The 21,051-nt window shown below is 63.0% G+C and overlaps 1 protein-coding gene across 1 annotated transcript; it reads left to right on the top strand.

Annotated features, from left to right (window-relative positions):
- Window positions 1-7,704: 7,704 nt before the first annotated feature.
- R3HCC1L (R3H domain and coiled-coil containing 1 like) lies at window positions 7,705-20,708 on the top strand. Its single transcript, XM_074592187.1, has 7 exons — window positions 7,705-7,772; window positions 14,131-15,596; window positions 19,182-19,357; window positions 19,472-19,542; window positions 19,661-19,756; window positions 19,943-20,083; window positions 20,273-20,708. The coding sequence occupies exons 2-7, from the start codon at window positions 14,145-14,147 to the stop codon at window positions 20,326-20,328; spliced, it is 1,992 nt and encodes a 663-aa protein (XP_074448288.1). The 5' UTR covers window positions 7,705-7,772; window positions 14,131-14,144; the 3' UTR covers window positions 20,329-20,708.
- The last annotated feature ends 343 nt before the right edge of the window (window positions 20,709-21,051 follow it).

The raw sequence follows: 21,051 nt of genomic DNA, 5'->3' as shown, positions 1-21,051 counted from the left end.
GCACCGGGGCGCGGGGAGCCTGGCTGTGCGGCGCACAGGGGATGCGCAGGGGACGGTGGTGGCGGCGGTGGGGACAATGCACAGGAAATTAGAGCGAGAGGCAGGCAGACACGCTGCGGGGGGAAGGGAGCCGCTGCGCTCCACCGAGGGCTGCACGCAGGCTGGGGGAGGCTCTTCTGCTGAGCCGGGGACAGCGTGAGCACCAGCCACCTCTTCACACACCCAGGACCCCCTTTCCCATCCTCAGAGCTTTCCGGAGGTGTCCTGGCTTTCCCTGGGGTGCTTGCTCCATCCATGCTGACCCAGCCCCCTGGGAGTGGGGACCCCCTTGCAGCCAACAACCCTGGCACACTGCATTCCCTGTGCCTGGTGGCTCACTTGCCAGCCCAGGATCTCCATGGGGAGAAGGGAGTGGGACACTGGGGACTGGTCTGCCCCTTGCTTGCACTGCAATGGGTGGAAGGGTGGCACAGGGCTGTTTGCTGACAGTGCCAAGTGCTCTGGCCAGCCAGGGTGAACCTGTGGGGTGGCAGGGACAGGTGACCCCCATGGTCCTTGCAGGGACAGCACTGCTCTGGGAGCTGGATGACCCTCAGCAGGACAGGAATCCACTCAGGATCAGCTGGATTCGTGGAGCACCCAGTCTGTCCCCTCCAGCGAATTCCAGATGGTGCAATACAAACCGGGTGCAGGTGAGCAGAGCAGTGCTGACAATGTAGGCACTAACATCCAAGGTTCTTCACTGGGGCTGCCGTTCCTCTTTCTAGAGCATCATGAAGGCTGAGACACCTGCACGCAGCCTGCTGGGTGCACAGCACGCACACAGCCAGCGCACTCACATGCACCTCCACGCACACATGCAAGAGTCTGTGTGCAGCCGCCCCATCTGCACACACTCTCTGTGCACGCAGATGGTGTGCGAGCACTCGATGCCCTGCCCAAATGTGCGCACAGCCGGTACACACACACACACACACACACACATCTGCACTCACATGCGGACGCAGCGATGTGCACGCACCCCACCGGGCACGCTGCCCTGCACGCTGCTGCACGCTGCACCCACCAGCACAGCCCGGGCAGCAGCCGGGAGGGCTGCACCAGCCACCCTTGCTGCTTTTTGACACTAGAAGAAGGGACACGCTGTCACCGCAGCACGCTGCGGGATCCCTCAGCCGCCGAGCCAACCCCAGCTCCTGCCTGGCACTGCTTCCTTCTCTGGAGGGGCTGTGCTGGGACCTCCCCGCTCTGAGGGTCTAATTTCCACCCTAAATGTATTCATGGATAATTCATCCCCAGTCATTCCTGTGCTAACGTTGTCTTTTAGCTGAAATAGCTCTTCTCCTCCCTGGCGTTTACCCCGCTGATGTATTTATAGTGAGCGCTCCGTTCCCCCGCTGCCTGCATGGTGCTGGGCACGAGCCACTGTCCTCCCATCACGGGTCTCCCGGGCTCTGCCTCCCCTGGCAGCCCTGTCATGCCTCTGCTCCTCTCCCAGGCTGGCTCCAGCACAGGCAGGTCCCCCGGGGCCCATGCAGGGACGCGAGCAAGTCCCCGGCCCTGCCAGAAATACCTCTCCTGGTTCCTCCTAGGATTGCTCCTGCCTCTCCCACGACTGCATGCCCATCGTGTGGTGGCTCACAGCGATGGACTCCCACACTCAGCCGGCTGCTTGCTCCGTCCCTCTCTTCCCTGCCATCCCCTCCCTGTTACTGTCCTGCTGTGCCTGACCTCCTGCTTTGCCTGCAGACCCCTGTCTCCTCTGGTCTTGCACCCCGGGCCAGCCTGCTGCTCCCTGGTGCCTGGACACCTCCCAAACCAGGGGCTCTTTGTACCGGGGCTGGCAGTGATTTGGGGACTGCCACCCATCCCAGCAGCTCTCCGTGAGCTGGACCCTTCCCTCATCCCCTCCTCCTGCCAGTGAGGTCCTTCTTAGGCGCTTGCTGAGCATTGGAACCCCTGGCGAGGCGTCATCTTATCACAGAGGCCAGGTCAATCCCCAGGTGTGTTTCATCTTCCCCTCCCCTTCATCACGGGCTTCCCGTACCCTCGGCAGCAGCCGGGCACGAAGGCTGGGCCCTGGGTGCTGCCCAGCCCGGGGGTCCCCAGGGGTGCCCAGCCCCTGCCTTCGGCCCCCCGCCCCTGCAGCTCTCTCCCACCCCAGCCCCTGGCTCTGTACAGCCTCCCCAGTCCCCGCACCGTCCCCAGCCACTCCTGTCACCATGTGCAGTGCCCCCGGGTCCCCGCTTGGACTCTTCCTGTCGCCGGGACATCATTAGAAATGTTAATTATTAATTATCACTAAAAGCCCTTTTTGCTGCATTGCTGTTCTCTGCCTATCTCTCTGCCCCGTGCTGCCTGTAACCGGATCCGCCCGTGCTTGCCTCCCGCCTCGCAGTCCCCGTCCCTGCGTCCCAGCTTTCCCTCACTACCTGCTGGGGCGCAGGGTGGGGGAGTGAGGGCAGACACAGCCCCCCATCCCCCTGCGGGACATGACACGGGACGAGCTGAACTTGTTCCCCCTGGGATCCCGGAGCCATGGACGGCATCGAGATGCACCGGTGCCAGCACTCTGGGGACTCCCCCACCCCATGGCAGAAGAGGGGACAGGAGGCCAGAGGAGGGACCTGGCTGGTTCTGTGGTGGAGCCAGGGACTGTCAACTCTTCTCTGCCAGGGATGATGGGGTCCCTCGTGAAAGGAGCACTGGGACGGGGCTTCCTGGCTGGTAGGGTCTCAGCAGGGTGGAGGAGGCGGGCTGCGCTCTATCCCACCCAGGCACCTTCCCTGGCTGGGGAAGAGCAAACAGGCTGTGGGGAAACCTGGGGTGCTGCTGGGAGCCAGCTGGGGCTGGCAGGACCAGTGGGGCCAGTAGACACTCAGGACAGCCATCAGCTTCGGAGGAGCCGTGCAGCTGCAGGGAGGCAGGGGGATGCCCAACCTGCCTAGCTCAGCCTCCTCTGCCAGGGCTCCTGAAAGATTTATCAGCTCCAAGTGGACCCCGCTGATGAATCAATTAAGATCATGGCCTATCTAAAGCAGTCCGGTTCCTTCTCATGGGGCAGTGGCTGTCACCCGACACAGTGGCACTGCCACAGCCAGCGCTGGGTGAGATCGCGAGCTGCTTCCAGTCACGGCACCCCCGAGGGCTGGCTGCTGGGCAGAAACCGCCTCCTGGCAGCGTCTCTGCCCACCGGAGCCGGCCACAGTGCCCTGGTACCTCCTAGGGACCGTGGCAGGATGGGCCACGATGGAGTGGGCTGTGACACAGCGCCAACAGGGGCTACCTCGAGTCAGGATAAAGCCTGGATGCCGCCCAGGAGATCTCTCCTGCTTATTCCCCCCCATCTCCCGAAGGAGCCAGGCTACCTGGATTAGCAAGGGCCCCAGCCCCGGGGCTGTCACCGGCCACCCAGTGCTGCTGCAGGGTCCTGCTGAGAGAGCTGAAAAGCAAGACGATAGCAGGAAGGAGACGACAGGGAGAGCTCAGGGAGAGGCGTTCGGGAGCAGGCTCCCGGGGGAGCGCAGGGAGGAGCACCCAGGCCGCTCCTGGAGCGGTATTGATTCCTGCAGCACAAGCGCTGCCTTCTGTGCCTGTTCATTGTAGATGTGCCGGAAAACAGGGAGCAAGAGACCCTGGCTCCCCCCTCCACAGCCAGCCCACATTCCCAGGGGCACGGCCCCATTGCCTCCCTGCCTGCGAGCTGCCGATAGCATCGGCGCCTTGCCCGTACCACGGGCTGCTTCCTTACATTATACAGCGCTGTCACGAGCCACCGAGTCCCCAGGTGTTTGGTGCAATAATGCAAAGCAGATCTAATCCACCCCAGCTCCGAGCTCTCCGCAGTCCCCTCCCCACAGGCTGAGCGTGTCCCCTGGCTGGGCTGTGGCTGCTCTGGGTGTCCCCGGCACGCTCCAGCTTCTGGGCGATTCCCTCCTTGCCCCTGCGTGCCCGTTGCACCTCCCCAGAGCTTTTCTCTGCCAAAAGCACTCTGTAAGCATTTGCTCTGCAGCAATAAATCAGAGGGATGCTCACACGAGCACGGGCCAGTGCTGGGCTCCCCGGGACTGGGGCACAGCGAGGTGCCTGAGGAGATGCTCGGCCCCAGAACATCACTCCTTAATTTCCCGGTGCTTCAGCACAAAGCTCAGTGGGTCCTGGGCCCCACCGGCAGGTCTCTGAGCTCCTTGGGGTGTTTGGCTACTTGAAAGCAGAAGCAAAGCAAGCAGGGACTCCTCTGCACCCCGAGTATGGTCCCAGAGGGTTCCCAGGGCTGGCTGGGGGCTGGCGTGGCTGCAGCAGCCCTGATACCCCCTGACAAGGCAGCTCCCCATCCCCGGATCATGGCTGGCTCTGGGTGTCCCTCCTGCTCACAGCCTGGCAGGGAGTTGGGGGGCAGCCAAAGCCCCTACCTGCTCTGACACCCCATGTGTGTGTTGAGCCAGGAAGTTCTCAGCTTCCCAAGAGCTGTGGGAGTCACAGGGGGTGACAGGCTGGGAGGATGCTCCAGGGCTGGGGGAGAAAAGGCTGCTTGGGGAGCCAGAGCAGAGACGAGGTTGCCCGCTGCTGTCTCTCCTTCCCATCCCGAGAGCCAGGGCTCAGCCCAGCACAGGATGCCGCGCGAGTGGGAGCTGGATGCACGGCGCGCCTGCCATCAGACCCAGATCTGGGGCCGCTGACAGCTCCTTTCTCTCCCGCGCTGCTCCTTTCAGCCTGTGCCTCCCCGCGGCCCCGGCTGACGCAGCTGCAGATGAACAGACAAGGAGAGCCAGGCAGCACTCCCGGCCCGCTCCGCTGTCCCCGGGGAGGCACAGGCACGGCAGTTTTAAATCGAGACTCTTCAGAAGCAAGAGCAGCCCCGGCTATCAGCAGAGAGCGGCCGGCTGGCTCCCGGCACCCGCTCCTGCTGGCTGCGTGATGTGGGCAGTGGGTTTTAGGATGCCGAGGCAGCCAGGACTGGGGAGCTGGGCCCCCCGATACAGAGCCATGGGGTGCTGCAGCTCCCACCAACGCTGGGCTGAGCGCCTGGGGCATGGCTGGGCTGGGGACAGACCTGGCAGCACCAGCCAAGCCCCTGCCCCAGCACTGGGAGTGGTGGGAGCTCAGTGCCACCTTGCTCTGCACAGAACATCAGTCAGCCCTCGGGGGAATGGGATCTCCACTCCTGGGAAGGCTCCCAGGACCCCTGAGACCCACCCAACCCAGGAGAAGGTGGGCCATGGCCAAGCAAAGCCCTGCAGCCCCACTCTGGGGTACTTGGCCTCAGGGGGTGGTGCAAGCAGGATGCCTTTACACCACCCCTCTTTCCTGGGGAGCATGGGGGTGTCAGCGGCGCAATGGGTCCCTGTCCCTGTGGATGGTAGTCTGGAGGGTACCACGGTGTCCCTTGTGGGAGGCAGCAGCACAGACACAGCTGCAGGGGCTGGAGGGGACACATGAGGTTGTCTCCAGTGGGGGCCAGCGAGGGGGTCCTTCTGCAGCCCACACCTCGCAGTGCTCGGACCGCACTGCTGCTGCCATGGAAACTGCTGTGGAGCATCATCCTGCCCTACCGGCCAGGGTGACCAGGCCACCGCGGTCCCCAGCCTTCCCTGGGCTCTGTCTGCGGGCACCTGGGTTGATAGAGTGGGAAAGGCTGTGTCCTCCCTGCCAGCCACTGTCCCTGGGTCACCCTGGGGCTGTGATGGGATGGGGCACCCCTGGGTGGGACACCGAGGGAGCGTCAGGGATGGAGAGGCCAGGGAAGTGCTGGCAGGGGGCGTCTGGTGCCATTCCCAGACAAACCCAGCTCCCACGCGGCCAGGGGCTCCACGCTGCTTGGCCTCCCACAAACATAAATCATTTTCTAATTTATAACATGAATAATTGATTTTGCCTCCGTAGCTGGCGATAAATCTCCTGTGCGCACATGCATAAGAAAATAATAATAATGAAAGCGATCAGGATCTGCTGCCATCGATTACCTGCAAGAGGGACCATGGTCCCGTGTGTACCATGGTGGGTTGGGGCAGGGGCTGGTCCCCAGGGGGTGCTGGGTGGCCCTGGCTGGTGTGAGCCTTCCTTGTCCTGCTTGGGGCCATGTGGCTGGGGCAGGATGACCCTACCCATCTGTGGCGGTCTTGCCCAAGGGTTGTCCTACCCAACCCTCCCTTCCTGGTCTCAGGAGTGATCCCGCAGGGCTGTGGCGATGGAGCGCAGCTTCATTCCCAGGGTCCTGCCTTGTTCACACCTGCACCCAAATAAAGGGAAATCAAAGGTGAAACACTTTATTGCTTGGGTCCACCACTCAGCACAGAAGAACCAGGTCTCTGAGGCTAATGTATCTGCTGTGCTGGGACCCTGTGGCTGTACGGGGACCCACACTGTGCAGTCAGGAAGGTCCAAGTACTTTAGGGCATCCCAGACCTCAGGCATCAGCAGTCCCAGCCCCGTAGCTGCACCTGAGGAGGGATAAGATGCTTGGCATAGCCCCATGCACTGATGCCTCATGCAATGCCTCAGTGACACCTTGCCAGGGTGGCAGGTGACTGGTCCCGGTCTCTCAGGAGCTGCACAGCCTCTGGGGAGCTGCAGAAGCCACCAGGCTGCCTGGGGACCAGTCCCTTGTCCCACCACACACAGGTGGTGTGCACACTGTGGGGTATCACTCCTCCCTCACCCACACCGTGGGGGCTGCCTGCGAAGCAACTGCTTGGGAATCGCATCGGAGAGCTTCGGCTCGTTAGGAAGCCGATCCTGGGAGGGGGGCACTGGCAGAGAACCCCCCCTGTCCATCAGCCAGACAAACCAGCATGGCTGCACCAGCCTGCCCAAAGCCTTCCCAGCCCCGTGCCCCAGCCAGCCGCGTCACAGCCCCATTCCGCCCTCGGCCCGCAGTGGCACCAAGCCCCACGCCTGCCGGCACCCCAAGGGCAGCCCCCTCTCCCCTGCCAGCCCCCCGCCCGTGGGACGATCCATCCCTGTTCCCCGGGGTGCCCCATCCTTCCCCGAAGGCACAGACCCCAGCTCGGCAGCGCTTTGCGGCACCAGCCGGTGGATGCGCCTGTCCCGGGCATTCTCCCCACGCTGCCGGCGAGCACCGGGGCCCCGTGCGTTATCTGGCGGGTGCAGGCGGGCTGCTCCTCGCCAAACCCCAGGAAGGAAGCGGAGCAAAGCTGCCCGGCGCAGACACCTTCCTCCCCGCCTGGGTGTCTGGGCAGCCGGCACGGCGGCCAGCCCGCAGCGCTGCGGCGGGAGGGCGGGATGTGGCCCGGGGGTGCCTCAGCCCCCGGTAATTCCCCCCGGTGCAGCCGGGAGCGGATGTAGGCGTGTGGGGGGGAATCTGCCCCGGCCCTGCCAGCACGGCGGCAGCGAGCACCGCTGCGTGTGACATTAAACGGTAACGGGGAACCCCACGGCAGCATCCGGTGGGGGCATCCGGGAACGGGGGTCGCTCTCCCTCCTGCGCCCATCCCCGCCATGGCCACGGAGCTGCCGGGTGGTGCCTGGGGGCGGAAGGGCCGCGGTGGCACCGGGGCTGCCCGTCGCGGTCCCTGCTCCGGGGATGCGCCGAGGACCGAGGAGGAGGTGGGGAGGGGGGGGGAGCGGAACGGCGGCCCATGTGCCCACGGGGGTGCCGGCGCGGGGGGAGCGTCCGCCCGGGGCGCGGGGCGGGTGCCGGTGCCGCACTACAGGTCCCGGCGCTCCCCGCGGCGGGGCGGGATGGGGCGGGCCCGGCGCGGCGGAAGCGGCGGCGGCGGCGCGGAGCGGCGGGGGACCCGGCGCGGCCACTGGTAACGGCGGGGGCTCGGCAGGCGGCACGGCCCCGGCCCGGTACGGCGGGGCGCTCGGGGCGGGGGCACGGCAGTCCGGGGTGTGCTCCCTGCCCGGTCCCCCGGCTGCACGCCCTGTCCCCTGCCCCGCTCTCCCCCACCCCATGGCCCTGCCCTGCCCTCTACCTCATGTCCCATCCCTGTCCCCTACCCCATGACCCAGCCCTGTCCCCTACCCCACGCGCCATCCATGCCCCCCAGCCCTGTCACCCAACTCGCTGTCCCAGCCCTGACCCCCCACCCCCTGTCCCTGGCCTGTCCCGTACCCCATGTCCCATCCATGCCTCCCACCTTGCTTTCCCAGCCCTGTCCCCCACCCTGCTGTCCCAGAGCCGACCCCCACCCCATGTCCTTGGCCTGTCCCCCACTCCATATCCCAGCCCTGACCCTCACCCTGCTTCTCCAGCCCTGTCCCCCACCCAGCTGTCCCAACCCTGTCCTGTACCCCGTGTCCCATCCCCCATGTCCCATCCATGCCTCCCACCTTGCTTTCCAAGCCCTGACCCTTACCCCATGTCCCATCCCTGACCCCCACCCTGCTGTCCCAGCCCTGTCCTCTACTCCGTGTCCCATTCCTGTCCCCCACCCCACTGTCCTTGCCCTGTCGCCTACCCCATGTCCCTGCCCTGTCACCCACCCCACTGGCAAGTAGGCCCTGGAGCTCCCAGGTAGCACGGCACATTGCAGACCCCGTAACTCTCCCCACCTTACTGAATCATGTCACGGGGGCGATGCCGACGGTGACAGCCCTCGAGGGCAGGGGAGTTATATGGCATCCCCGGGCGCTTGGTGTGCTGGGCTCCCATGGCTCATAAAACACATGCCCAGTGCTCCCAGGCGCTGTATGCTGTTTTTCACGGCTGCCTGCCTGCCCTCAGTGTCCCCTCCATCCTTCACGCTGCCCATGGGGCTCTGCGTGCTGCCCACCGTGGGGCTGTCACAGCCCGGGGCTGGCCTGTGGCATGGTGCCAGTGACCAGCTTCTGCCCCTTGCATGTTTTGGGGTGGTCACCTTGGCCACCTGCTTTCCAGTCTTCCTGAGCACACCATCGGGCTCTGTGCCTTGCTTTCCAGGCTGCTCCTGCCCACTGAGTAGCTGCTTTGGGTTATGTTCCCTTTGTTTTCCCAGGCTGGGTCTCGTTTTGTTTCCTGCCTACATTTTGCGGAGCCTTTGAATGATTTATCTGCTTTTGCCAGTGTTTGCAACACCTCTCTGCTCGGTATCATCTACAAAGATAATTGCAATTCACTATTCAAGTGAAAGTTTGTGAGATGGTGTAAAACCATCTGTAAAAGCAGAAAAGTTCAGCTAAATTGCTTCTCGCTTGGCTTATCCATAAGCTTTTCCCAGCAATTCTTCCAAAATAACTCCCGTTGGGCAAGCCAGCGTCCTTCATCCAGTGGTGGGTGTGCAGGCTCCTTCCTCTGGCCGTGAGGTTCTGCGCTAGGGATGGGCACAGGGTTTATCCTGGAGGTGGCTCGGCTTTTATTGTCCTTTCTCGCGCAGAAAATCAGCGCCTGGTTTACTCTGCCCGGCACCAGGGCCCTGGTTTCGTTCCGGCACCGTGTGTGTGTCGGCGGGTTAATCGGTTTGTCTGGGCACCGGCCACACCGGCCAGGTGACCGTCTCTATGTGGAGATGCTGTTTTTGCTTTCCCTGCAGCTGTTTGTGCGAGGCCTCCGCCTCATTTGCATTTTTCTGGTTAAAAACAGTAATTTTGCCCTTTCGAGTCATCTTTATTTTTGAGCCGTCATTAATTTTCTCTCCCTCCTCATTTATTAATAGACCTTTTCACTTTTGTGCTGATTCTGCCTGGATATATTTGTGAAGTCCTTTGTATTCCCCTTAGCCCTCCAGCTGTTAACTCCTGCTGGTTTGTTGTCCCTTTTCCCCTCTGCAGCAGCGAAGGGACACTATCGACTTACAGATCCGCCTCCTGTCTGAAGTGTTCCCCTTCTCTTGTTCCAGGTATCTCCTAAGAGCATCGCAAGTGAAAGGCATGATTGAAATCTCTCTCTTTTCTCAGCCCCTTTGATGCCTTCACCGCCTCCTCACATAGCCAGCGTTTGCTCCGGCTGCTGGAGAACATCTTTCTGTCGGCAGAAGGAGACAGGGATGTCTTAAAGCCCGTGGAGCTGCCGGCAGGCATCGGATGGGATGCAGCTCTGTGCTCCTTGAAGGGCTTTGCTTTGCCTTGTGCTGGCGGCTCCGTGTTCTTGCCTTCGCTCTGCCTCTCCCTGCCAGGTATCCGTGTCCTGCCCTGGCCCCGTCGCCCGCTGCGTGAACCGGGCGGGCTGGGATGGAGCTCTGCTCCCAGCAGGAGAGGTGCAAGGTAGCCAAAACCTCTGACAATCCTTGCCCGGGCTGCCAGGCGCTGGCGTTGTGCAGTCAGCGAGCGTGCCGTGGTGCATGCCTGGCATGGGATGAGCCGGGTTCCCCAGCGGGGCTGTTTAGAATCTCCTTGTATCTGCCTTTTTATTAGTCTTGTTATTGTATTTATTTTTTTTCCCCTTCTTCAAAGAGCCCAATCTGCGTCAGGCTGTAAAGACTGACATTGCGGGCCCATGAGCTGCGTGCCGAGGCTGCGCACAGTCTCCCAGGGTTCCCGGTCCCCCGGTGCTGCTGTCCCCGTTCGCTGTCAAGGCTTTAAGGTTATCTGCTCTATCGACGGGAGTATGGATTGAGTGGAATTAGAAACCTCGAAGGCTAAAAATACAGCTCCCTGCCAGGAAATGCAGCAGCCTGCTGGGAGGGCGCTGGGTGGCACCGAAACTTTTCCGGGAACTGGCACGCTCCGTGTGAGCCCCGCAGCCTGGCATCCCTGCCCGTTCCCGGGCTCCCTTCACAGTGCCGTGGCTGGCATCTCTGCTTGCAGTGGGAGAAGGTGGTGGGAGCTGTGGCTTTGCTATGGGAGTCGTGCTGTAGGTGTCCTCACCTGCCGGGCAGGGAAGCAGGTGATGGAGGAATTTGGTGATGTGCTGCGCAGCGTGTTTGCGATGTGGTCAGCCCTGTCTCACTGTTGTTTGCGGGGTCCTTCCCCAAAGAGGAGAGAGAGAAAACGCTGCCCGTCTGTGCTGCAAACGCAGCATAGAGGGGAAAAGCAGGCTGGCACGTCGCCTGGGCGGCCGCTCTGAGACCTCACAAACTCGTGCCATGAGCACAAGCTCCCCATGAGCAGTGTGCTCCTGGGGACGGCGCGAGGGGAGCCTGTGCCTGCGGGGGGATCCGGCCACCTCCTGGATGATGCTCCGGCATCCCCCTGGCCACACCAGGCCGTGTTGTGCCGCGCCGGCGGGCATTATGTGCCAGGCAGCTGGGCAGTGCTCCCACCACCACTTTTACCGTGGTGCCATGGCATGCCTGGTCCAGGGCTGCCTTTATCTGCTTGGTGCCGCGATGCCAAGCTGTTTTGCCGCCCGGCTCCAAAAAGCGGGGCAGTACCTGGGGCAGCACGGGCCCTTTTGGGGATGCGCTGCCCGTCTCCACCTGGCTTTGCGGGGTGAGTAGGGAGCTCGGTCCCGGAGGCTGGTAGCGGCAGGCTTGCCCTGCCCAGCGTAGTGTGAATGAGACCCGAAGCCAGGGCCGTTGCTCTGCCTCCCGGAGCATGAAATCGGTCGGTGCCGACGCGTGGCCATGGCACCGATGAAGTGTGTAATAGGCTGGGGGCAGGAGCTGTGCTGCCCTGGGGGGAAGAAAAAAAAGTGCTGCAGCATCCCTGGGGCAGCCACCACCTTGCTGTGATTCTCCCTGGGCTGCGGGAAGAGGCTCTTCCCTGGCAGCGTGCAGCAGACAGAGGCAGGGCTGTGTGGGGAGAGGATGCTCCCAGCACCAGCCGTATGGCTAATGCTGCACCATCTGCTTTGGAGGGTGAGGCAAGGTGAATGGCAAGCTTTCGAGGAGCCCATAAATCCTGCGTGCAAAGGCTCTTCTTGGAGGTGACTCGGGATGCGCGTGGGGTGGTGCTGCTCCTGGCTGCTTCCCGTGCTGGATATCCTCAGGAAGCAGAGCCTGGAGGGATTAGCGATCCCCCCCAAGGCACTCTGTGACGGCTTGGTGCTCCCGCCTTCTCCCTGTGCTGGAAATCCATGGGAAGCAGAGCCTGGAGGGATCAGTGACCCCCTCCCCCGCAAGGCATTTGGTGGTGGCTTGGTGCTCCTGGCTGCTCCCCATGCTGGAAATCCATGGGAAGCAGAGCCTGGAGGGATCACAGAATCACAGAATGCTAGGGGTTGGAAGAGACCTCTGGAGATCATCTAGTCCAATCCCCCTCAAGGCATTCGGTGGTGGCTTGGTGCTCCTGGCTGCTCCCCATGCTGGAAATCCATGGGAAGCAGAGCCTGGAGGGATCACAGAATCACAGAATGCTAGGGGTTGGAAGAGACCTCTGGAGATCATCTAGTCCAATCCCCCTCAAGGCATTCGGTGATGGCTTGGTGCCCCTGGCTGCTCCCCATGCTGGAAATCCATGGGAAGCAGAGCCTGGAGGGATCACAGAATCACAGAATGGTAGGGGTTGGAAGAGACCTCTGGAGATCATCTAGTCCAATCCCCCTCAAGGCATTCGGTGATGGCTTGGTGCTCCTGCCTTCTCCCTGTGCTGGAAGTCCATGGGAAGCAGAGCCTGGAGGGATCAGTGATCCCCCCATCCAAGGGGGGGCGGGGGGATTCCATGGGAAGCAGAGCCTGGAGGGATCAATGATCCCCCCCGAGGCGTTTGGTGATGGCTTGACTGGGAAAAGTCCTTTAGGAGAACGGGCTTTGGTGTAGCTGGAAGCTCTGTCTAGTTGCTCCCAGTGTCCCCCTCCCCTCCGGCACCCGGGCTGCCGCTCGGTGAGAAAACGCATAACGCCTCAGTGTTGAAAAATGACTAATCCAGACCTTGGAGGCTTTGTAGGATACGTTGCTTTTTCCCGGTCGATAAAGATAAAGGGGATCGTTCTGCCAGCAAAATTAGTGTATCAAAGAGGGGGGAAAAAAAAAAAACGACAAGGGCTGTGGAGACAGAAAAATGGTTGGGGCAGCCCCGGGACGGTGTCCGGCATCACCGCGGCGCCCCGTGCCTGCGCCTCGTGCCACGGAGGTGGGCAGGAGCGCGGCCGCGCTCCTGCCCACCTCCGTGGCACGAGGCGCAGGCACGGGGCGCCGCGGTGATGCCGGCAAGCGCTGCCCTGCCTGGGCTTGCCGGTGGTTTCCAGAGAGCCGTGAGACACCCCCATCCATCACGCGGAGGCAGCCATCCGTCTATCCATCCGTATATCGGGAGGAGGGGATGACGATGCCGTGCGGCACGGGCAGCCCCCGGCCGCTTTCCAGCCGGCGGTTGGCCTCCCTTCGCCTTCCCGGCACCGCCGCCGGCTGTCGGCGAGGAACGTTCGCGCCTCGGTCGGGGGCTGCGTGGAGGGGAGGCTAATGTACCGGAGGTGCCTCGGAAATGAGAGCCTTGGATGGGTTCCTGGCCCTATTGATCCGCCGGCAGTTTATGCATCCTGACATTCATAATCTCGGTCGGCGCTGATGGTCCAGATTAATGGGCCCGGGGGCTGTCCATCCGTCACTTCACATTAATTACTGAAGAGGTGTTTTTCCAGTGATTTACCTGACAGCGGCCCGTGATGAATCCCCCTAAACGGAGTGGGCAGTGATTAATCACGGGGCCCCGGCCCGGCCCCGCTCTGCCTTCCCCTCGACCGCAGCGCAGCCCCCCACGCCATCCGTCTCCATAAACCCTGCCTGATGCATATTTATAGGGGTAAGGGGGGCCTGGCAGCTCGCGGCGTGCCTGCTGCTGCCAAAGATGATGAAAAATAAATCTCTGCCAGGACGGGGCGGCAGGTGAGCGGGGGCTATGGTGTGCCGGGGTGGCAGCCATGGTCCCGCACCGGGGTGTCCCCAGGCTGGCGTTTGGTTTCTGGTGTTCTGCAGCTGCTGTAGGCTTCTGCGCGGTTTTTGATGCATGAATGCCACAAGGGCTGTGTGTCCTGCTTCGGCCATGGCCACTGGTCCCTGGGGCTGAGGGGGTCCCAGGCAGCAGCTGCTGGAGCCGGGCAGGCACCTCAGTGATGCTGGCAGGGTTTCCCTGCTTCCCCCAAGCCCGCTACACCCCACCGAAGGCTGTAGGTCTGCGGGGTGCTCCGGGTGCCAAAGCCCATCTGCAGAGCTGCCACCGCAGGGGTGGTGTTGGGGCTCTGCTATCCATCGTTGCGTGCCGGCTGCCGTGGGAGCGAGGGTGGGTGCCAGGCTGGGACCCCGACCCACCGCATGTCCGGCTGTGGGGCCACTGGGACACGGGCAGGGCGGTGACACTGTCTCTCCTTGGCAGGCAGCGGTGGCACCATGCAGCAGGAGGCAGAGGGCGGCCGGACGCGCCGCAGGAAGCCCGACATGGCCCTCTACGTGCCCAAAGCACGGCGGGAGAGAGCGGCGCAAGCAGCAGGTGACATGCTGGCCGGGCACCGCAAGGAGCCCGAGAACCACCGCCTGGTGCAGGACACTTGCTGGGGCAGTGGTGAGGGGCAGAGGCAAAGCCCCCATGCCAGGACACAGGCGGGCAGAGCGGTGAGAAGGGAAATCAAGGTGGATGCCGGCCCGAAGGAGCTGCGGGCAGCCTCTGCCAGGCGCTGCCGGAGTCTGGGAGGCAGCTGTTCCACCATGCTGGAGCACCCAGGGGCATCACCCAGCGTGCGGGAGCCATGCCCGGATCCGTCTGTTGCCCAGCCCTGTGATGGGCAGGACAAAACATCCCATGATGAAGGACTCGGGAAGCTCAACCGCGGCAGCCAGATGATGAGGACCAAGCCTGACCCTCCATCCCCACCAAGTGCCCAGCCTGCGGCCACAGAGGCTACCCGCGAGCCTGCACAGGACCCTGCTGGCCCAGCGCCCCCTGCTAGCCCACTGCTGGCATGTCGGACAGGGCCGAGCGGTGTGTCGGAGCATTTGGGGGACAGCACCCCGGATCCAGCCGGGGACCTCTCCCAGCACCCAGGAGAGGGTGTCCAGCAGCCGGCAGGGCTGGGCAACCGGGACACTGTGCCCCCGCTGGCATGGGAGGTTGCGGGTCCGAAAGCCCAGGAGGAGGAGAGGGAGCATGAAGGGTCTCTCCTGGCAGAGCAGAGCAAGAGCTGTGCCGCTGGGGTGCCGGAGGAGGAGAGGTGGGGAGCCATGGCTGAGCTTGCCAGGGAGAGCACCTTGGATGCACCAGGAGGAGCCAGCTGCGAAGCCGGGTGCTCACGGGGTGGCGCGGGCGATGCACTGGTGCTCCCAGGGGAGAGTCCCCCAGGGCAGGGCATCGTCAGCCTGTCCCAGCTCTTGCCGGGCATGGAGGAGAGCAGTGCCGGTGCCGGGCATCCTGGTGGGGAGGGCGACCTGGTGCCTGCAGCGGAGGGAGTGGGCAGCACCTCTGCCTGCACAGGTGGCAGCGCTGGGGCTGAGAGCGGCCCTCTGGGTGCTGATGAGAAGCTGGCAAGTGGTTCATGGGAGGGGGCACCCCCAGAGAGATGCGAGCCCCCAGTGCCCCTGGAGCTGCTGTGCCATGGCGTGGAGGGGCTCTCGCCAGCGGCCTGGGCCGGGGAGCCGGTGGGGGTAGAGGAGGACGCGGGCTCATCGCAGCAGCACCAGTGCGGCCAGGAGGATGAGGAGGAAGAGGGAGGTCTCCGCAGCGGTTCCCCAAAGGCAGACCAGGCCAGTGCCGGGACCCCCAGCCAGGCCAGCCCCGGTGCCGAGGAGAGCTGGGACGCGCTGTTCAACGACGATGGGGACTGCCTGGACCCACGCCTGCTGGAGGAGGTATGTCCTGCGAGCCGGGATTTGCCGGGACGGTGGCTGCTGCCTGGTGGGATGCAGGGACAGGGGCCCATGGGGGTCGGCTGTCCCTGTGTCCGCCGGGGTGGGTGCATGGCGGGGTGGGCTGCACCCAGGGGGACACACAGCCATCCTGCTGTGGTGCCAAAACACCTGGGACCTCCACCTTCCCCCCCAAGGCTGGTTCCCATCCCATCCCACGGTGACGGTGGAGGCTCGGGGAGATCTTCCCTCTATAGTACATTGCTAAAACCTGCTCGAGCAGCGTAACCTGCAACTGTACCCTTGTGAAGCCGGGGCTGGTGATAAAGAAATGGGCTGAGACGTATGGGCTCCCATTGAAATAGCAACGGGAAGTTTCCTCGAAACTATGGCTTCTTAATCAGCTGTGGCTCATTACCATCCCCTCCTGCATGCGTGCGGCTGAATTTACTACAATTAGCTGCCTAGCGCTGGGACCCACGCCGTTTTCCTGCCGTTTGTGAGGAAAGCTCGGCATCTGCAGCGAGGCTGGATGTCCCTTATTGCATTTTAAATCAGTAGTATCAAACCGGTAATTTTCCAAATGACATTAATGTGCCCAAAGTAACAAACAGCGCTAATAATGTTACAGCCAGCGTCCGTCCACCCTGGGCTGGAAGCAGGGTGTGAAGTGCCGGATGGTGCCCGCTAACAGCTTCTGGGAAGGGATGAGATTAACTCCAGAGCATCGTTACCGAGGAGCGCTGGTACCCACCTCATCCATGGGGCCGTGCTCGGGCTGGTGTGTCCTTGCCGAGCCTGGTGTGGGGCTGGGACAGCATGTGGGGGACGCAGGGCTCGCCTCCGGGGCTGCTGGGAGGGAGATGTGGAAGAGGTTTGGGTACCCCCATCCTTGCCTGGCTGTGTTCCCCGCAGCTGCAGTCCCCCACCCTCCAGCCGGGAGGTTGTGGTGAGGGGGGACGGTGCTCCGATGGCAGCACGTGACACTGGCACTGGTTTTCCATGGGCTGGCATGGGAGACATGGCTTCGTCCTCAGGCACAGCGGAACGGCTGCCTGGCCCCACCGGGGAGGCAGGTTAAGGGAGGGCCCCTGTTACGGTGCAGCTGTAGGATGCTGTGGGTGAGGTTGTGCTGCTCTGAGCAGCTCTGGAGCACCCGCGTTAGCTCCCCTGTGCACACGCTCTGAGCAAAGTTTGAGCTTTCCAGGCAGCTCCCCCAGAATGGGTAAATAAGAACCTGGAAAAGGGATTTATCAATTAAAAGTTCCCATCTTCACGCCCGCCCCCTGCAGATTGCCATGCCGAGCCTGGTGCTTCCCAAGCCCTTTGAGCTCTCGGCAGGCAGATGGGGATGTGGCTGCTCAGGGAGGGTGCAGGCTCTCGGGGAGATGGAGCTGCTGTTAATTAACAAAAAGGACAAGAAAATTAGTAGCGTTCTTCCTCGTAACCGAATCCTTATGCGCTGCAGATAGCCGGCAGAGAGCAAGATTTATGATGTTCCGTGTGGAGGAGAGATTTCTGATAGGGGACGGCTCTTTAATCTAGCAGGAAAAAACACCATAGCGGGATCCATTGGCTGGAAGCTGAAACCAGACAAATTCAGAGCAGAAATCAGTTTGAACGCAGAGGGTAATTAAGCACTGCGACCGTTTCCTTGCAGGCTCGGTGGACTCTCCATCAGCCGGCACAGCATGCCGGGGGCCACGGTGCGTGCGTGCCGGTGCACGCCTCCCCTCCAGCTCTGGAGGTGCGCTCTCGGCGAGCGAGCAGGAGCGTAAGCGAGCAGCCATGGACCCTTCTAATGTGCTCCAGCCAGGATGCGTCATTAGGGAGCAGCGAGGCATGATGGACAGGCTTCATTTCCTGCAGCGTCCTGCCTCTGTTGTCCGTCCGTCCGTCTGTCAGACACTTCCCAGTGCCGGGTGCCTGCTCCCTGCCCTGCCCTGTGGCTGGGGGGCTGCGGGCACCCTGCATGCCCAGGCTGGCAGCGTGGGGGGGACCTGTTGGGCCATGCCTGCCGCGTGGCTGAGCCCGGCTGCCAGACGGCTCCTGTCCTTGCCGCCCCGCCACACCGGGTGATTTGTGAAGGTCAAGGACCGCTCCGGCACTCGGTGCTCCCGCGCTCTAATCATCTTCCCGGCGCCTGGCACTACCCGAGTGCTCTGCTCCCTGGAGCGGCACTGCAGGGCTTCATCCTGCCCGGGGACGGCTCCTTCCCGTCCCCCAAGCGGGCAGGGGGTGCTGGGTGAGTGTGCTGCCCCGCACGGGCTGCGCTCGGTGAATGGGTGATGGTGGCAGGGCAGGCGGCTCTGCCAGCAGCGCTAGCCTGTCCCGGGAGCTCCATAACTCAGCTCTCCCCTCCGCCGGCATCCAGCCGCCCTGGCAGCACCCCCTCACCTGCCGTGGATCCATCTTCCCCATAAAATTGTCGGAATGAGCACTTTTTATTGACTGAGCTGGCTGGGATTTATGGACTCTAACCTTCCAGCCGTAGCGTGCTCCGCTACGATCGCTTGGGGGACCGGGCTGGGAACCCGGCTGAGTTATGTACCCGCTCCCCGGCACCTCGCCAGCCCCACGCTCCGGGGAGGGGGGGAAAGGGGAGCCGACGGTGGCTTCGGGCTGTACCTGGCACGGTGTCGCAGCCCGAGTGGGGCTGTGGGTCCCCTCGGCGCGGTTTGGAAAGCAGAGGTGCGGCACGCGGTGGCCACCGGGTGCCGTGGGAAAGAGGGGAGCAGGGGACGACTGCCACCCCCGTGTCGTGGCAGTGGGAGGATGACGCCCGTGTTTTACAGTGAAGGCTGAAAAATGGGAGGGGTAGAAATGCGCTACAGCCGTCATCTTTTAGGGCTGGGGAAAGTGTCCCGCTGTGAGATACTAAACGCACACAACCCGTTTAGCTGATCAAGAAGAAGATTGAGAAGGGACTTGATTAGCGTAAGTGCTGTCACGGGGAGGGGACCGGGGACCGAGGGCTCTTTAATCCAGCGGAGATGCAGAACAAGAACGACCGGCTGGAAAGGGAAGCCAGACAAATTCAAATGAGAAATAAGGCATAAATTTTTAGCCATGCAGGTGATTAACCGCCAGAACTTGCTCCTTGGGGGAGCTCTGGCTTTTCCATCTTGGTGTCTGGGATGCCGACGGGCTGCGCCGGTGCGTGCGCTGCAGCCAGGACACGCCGAGCCAGGTGCTCCCGCGTGGTGGGAAGACATTAGTTTTTCCTCTTGGCCTTGCTTTCCTGCTCCTTGCTGTTCCTGAAATGTATTTTGGGTAACATGTCAGTGTGGAAAGAGGGCTGTGCTTGGGGGTACACGTGCTGTCTCACCAGTGCCATTCCCACCGCATCCCCATCGGGACCACAAAGCGCGTCAAGCGAAGGGATGCTGGTAATGGGAAAAGCAAGTGCATGGCATGAGAGCCCCGGTCGATAACTCCTAATATCTCAACGCCATGAATCCATCTGCAGTGCTGGAGCAGGGTGCGGGGGCCGGACCACTTCCCGGGGAGTGCTTGCCATGGATCGGGAGCTGGCGTGGGACGGGCGGGCATGGGTTGCTCAATGCCGTATCTCTCCCACCCCTGCAGCTCTCGGGGGGTGAGAAGCGGCGTGAGAGCCGTCAGTCACCCCGATTCGACTACTACGGGGCCGAGCCTGCTGCACCGGACCTCAGCGATGACGAGCTGCCCCACGTCATTGAGATCTATGATTTCCCTTCGGATTTCCGCACCGAGGACCTGCTGCGCGTCTTCTGCAGCTATCAGTGAGTCTGCCGGCAATGCCCCATTGCTGGTGCTGGGGTCTCCTGCCTGGGCTCTGCTCTGGACCCCTGCCTGCCCGGTGCCGATGCCTTGCTGAGCTTCCCTCTCTCTGGCAGGAAAAAAGGCTTTGATATTAAGTGGGTGGACGATACGCACGCCCTGGGCATCTTCTCCAGCCCCATAACAGGTACCGCTCCCAGTTCAGCTGGGGATGGGCAGAGGGGAGGCATCTCTGCCTCTCCCGCAGCCGGATCCTGGGCACGGGACTGGCCCCACACGCGGACACCGCTGCTCTCTCCCTGCAGCACGCGATGCCCTCAGCACCAAGCACCTCATGGTGAAGACTCGCCCGCTCTCTCAGGGCACCCGTGCCTCTAAAGCCAAAGCCAGGGCATACGCTGGTGAGTGATGCTGCCCCATGCCAGCTTGTGCCGTGGTGCTTCTGCTACAGCATCCTCATCCCGATAATTGGGGAGGGATGGGGCAGCCGGCACGGCTCCGCAGCGCTTAAGTGCTGCGGAGCCGTGCCGGCTGCCCCATCTGTCCCGGGATGCCCCTACTGATGTCCCCCATCTCCGCTCACCCAGACTACCTGCAGCCAGCCAAGGAGCGCCCCGAAACATCGGCTGCCCTGGCCAGGCGGCTGGTGATCGGCGCCCTGGGAGTACGCAGCAACCAGACGCCAGCCCAGCGAGATGCTGAGCGGAGGAAGCTGCAAGAAGCCCGGGGTGAGATTTGGATGCCCTGGGGGCGAGTGGGGGGGGGCTACGGCATGGGACTTTCTCAGTGGACAACCTTCTCACGGGGTGTTGGGTGGGAGGGAGATGTGCCGGGGTGGGCTCCGGCCACATTCATGGGGAAGTGGGTGGCTGTGGGATGATGAGAGTGTGGGGTTGACCCTCCTGTTGTCTCCGCAGAGAGGAAACGCCTGGAGAACAAGCAGCGAGAGGATGCCTGGGAGGGCCGGGACTGAGTCGGGAGGCTGCACCTTATCCCTGCTGGAAAAACCCCCCTGGGGTGCCCAGGCCCCTCTCTGCGGGCAGGCAGGACACCCTGCGTCTTGGAGCGGGGATGAATCCTGCACCGCCTCCCAAGCTGCTCCATCTGAAGGGCTGAGCAGGGTGCGTGCAGGCTCGTTGGTGCCATGTGGATGCCGTCGCCATCAGGCAGCACTGCCCATCCTACCCTGGGCAGGACCCCCGGTGCTGCCCGCTGCAGCTGGAGCAGCCGGTGGGACACCGGGAGCTCGTCAGGGAGCACGTGGGGCTGTGCAAGGCGGCCCTGGCCACCTGGCAGGGCCTTGCAAGCGAGAGTTTCTGTCCTTTATTTTGCTAATAAATACCATTTATTTTATTTTCCTGGCCGGGCTGCAGCTCTGCATGCCAGGGAAGGGTGTGCATGCTGGGGAGGGGGGACTGCCGCACGTGGCCCCCACCGCCGTGGGGATGTCCACCCTCTCCCAGGTGGTGGGTGTCCCCGGCGGGTGGGTGGGGGGTGCAGGCAGCGGGGCTGGGGCAGGGCGGCAGGCAGGAATGTGCTGGCAGGGACCCTGTTTACTTCCGCGCAGCAGCTGCAGCCCCGAACAGCGGGGCCCTTGTCGGTGCACAGGCAGGGCCACCTCCCCGGCCCCGCGCCGGGCTGTGATGTGGCTGCGCTGCTGGCCCCAGTGGGCTGGGGGCTTCCTGCCCTGCCCCAG

Source organism: Larus michahellis, chromosome 6, assembly GCF_964199755.1.
Source record: "Larus michahellis chromosome 6, bLarMic1.1, whole genome shotgun sequence".
In the NCBI taxonomy this organism is placed as follows: domain Eukaryota; kingdom Metazoa; phylum Chordata; class Aves; order Charadriiformes; family Laridae; genus Larus; species Larus michahellis.
This window is presented reverse-complemented; position numbering and strand designations above follow the sequence as displayed.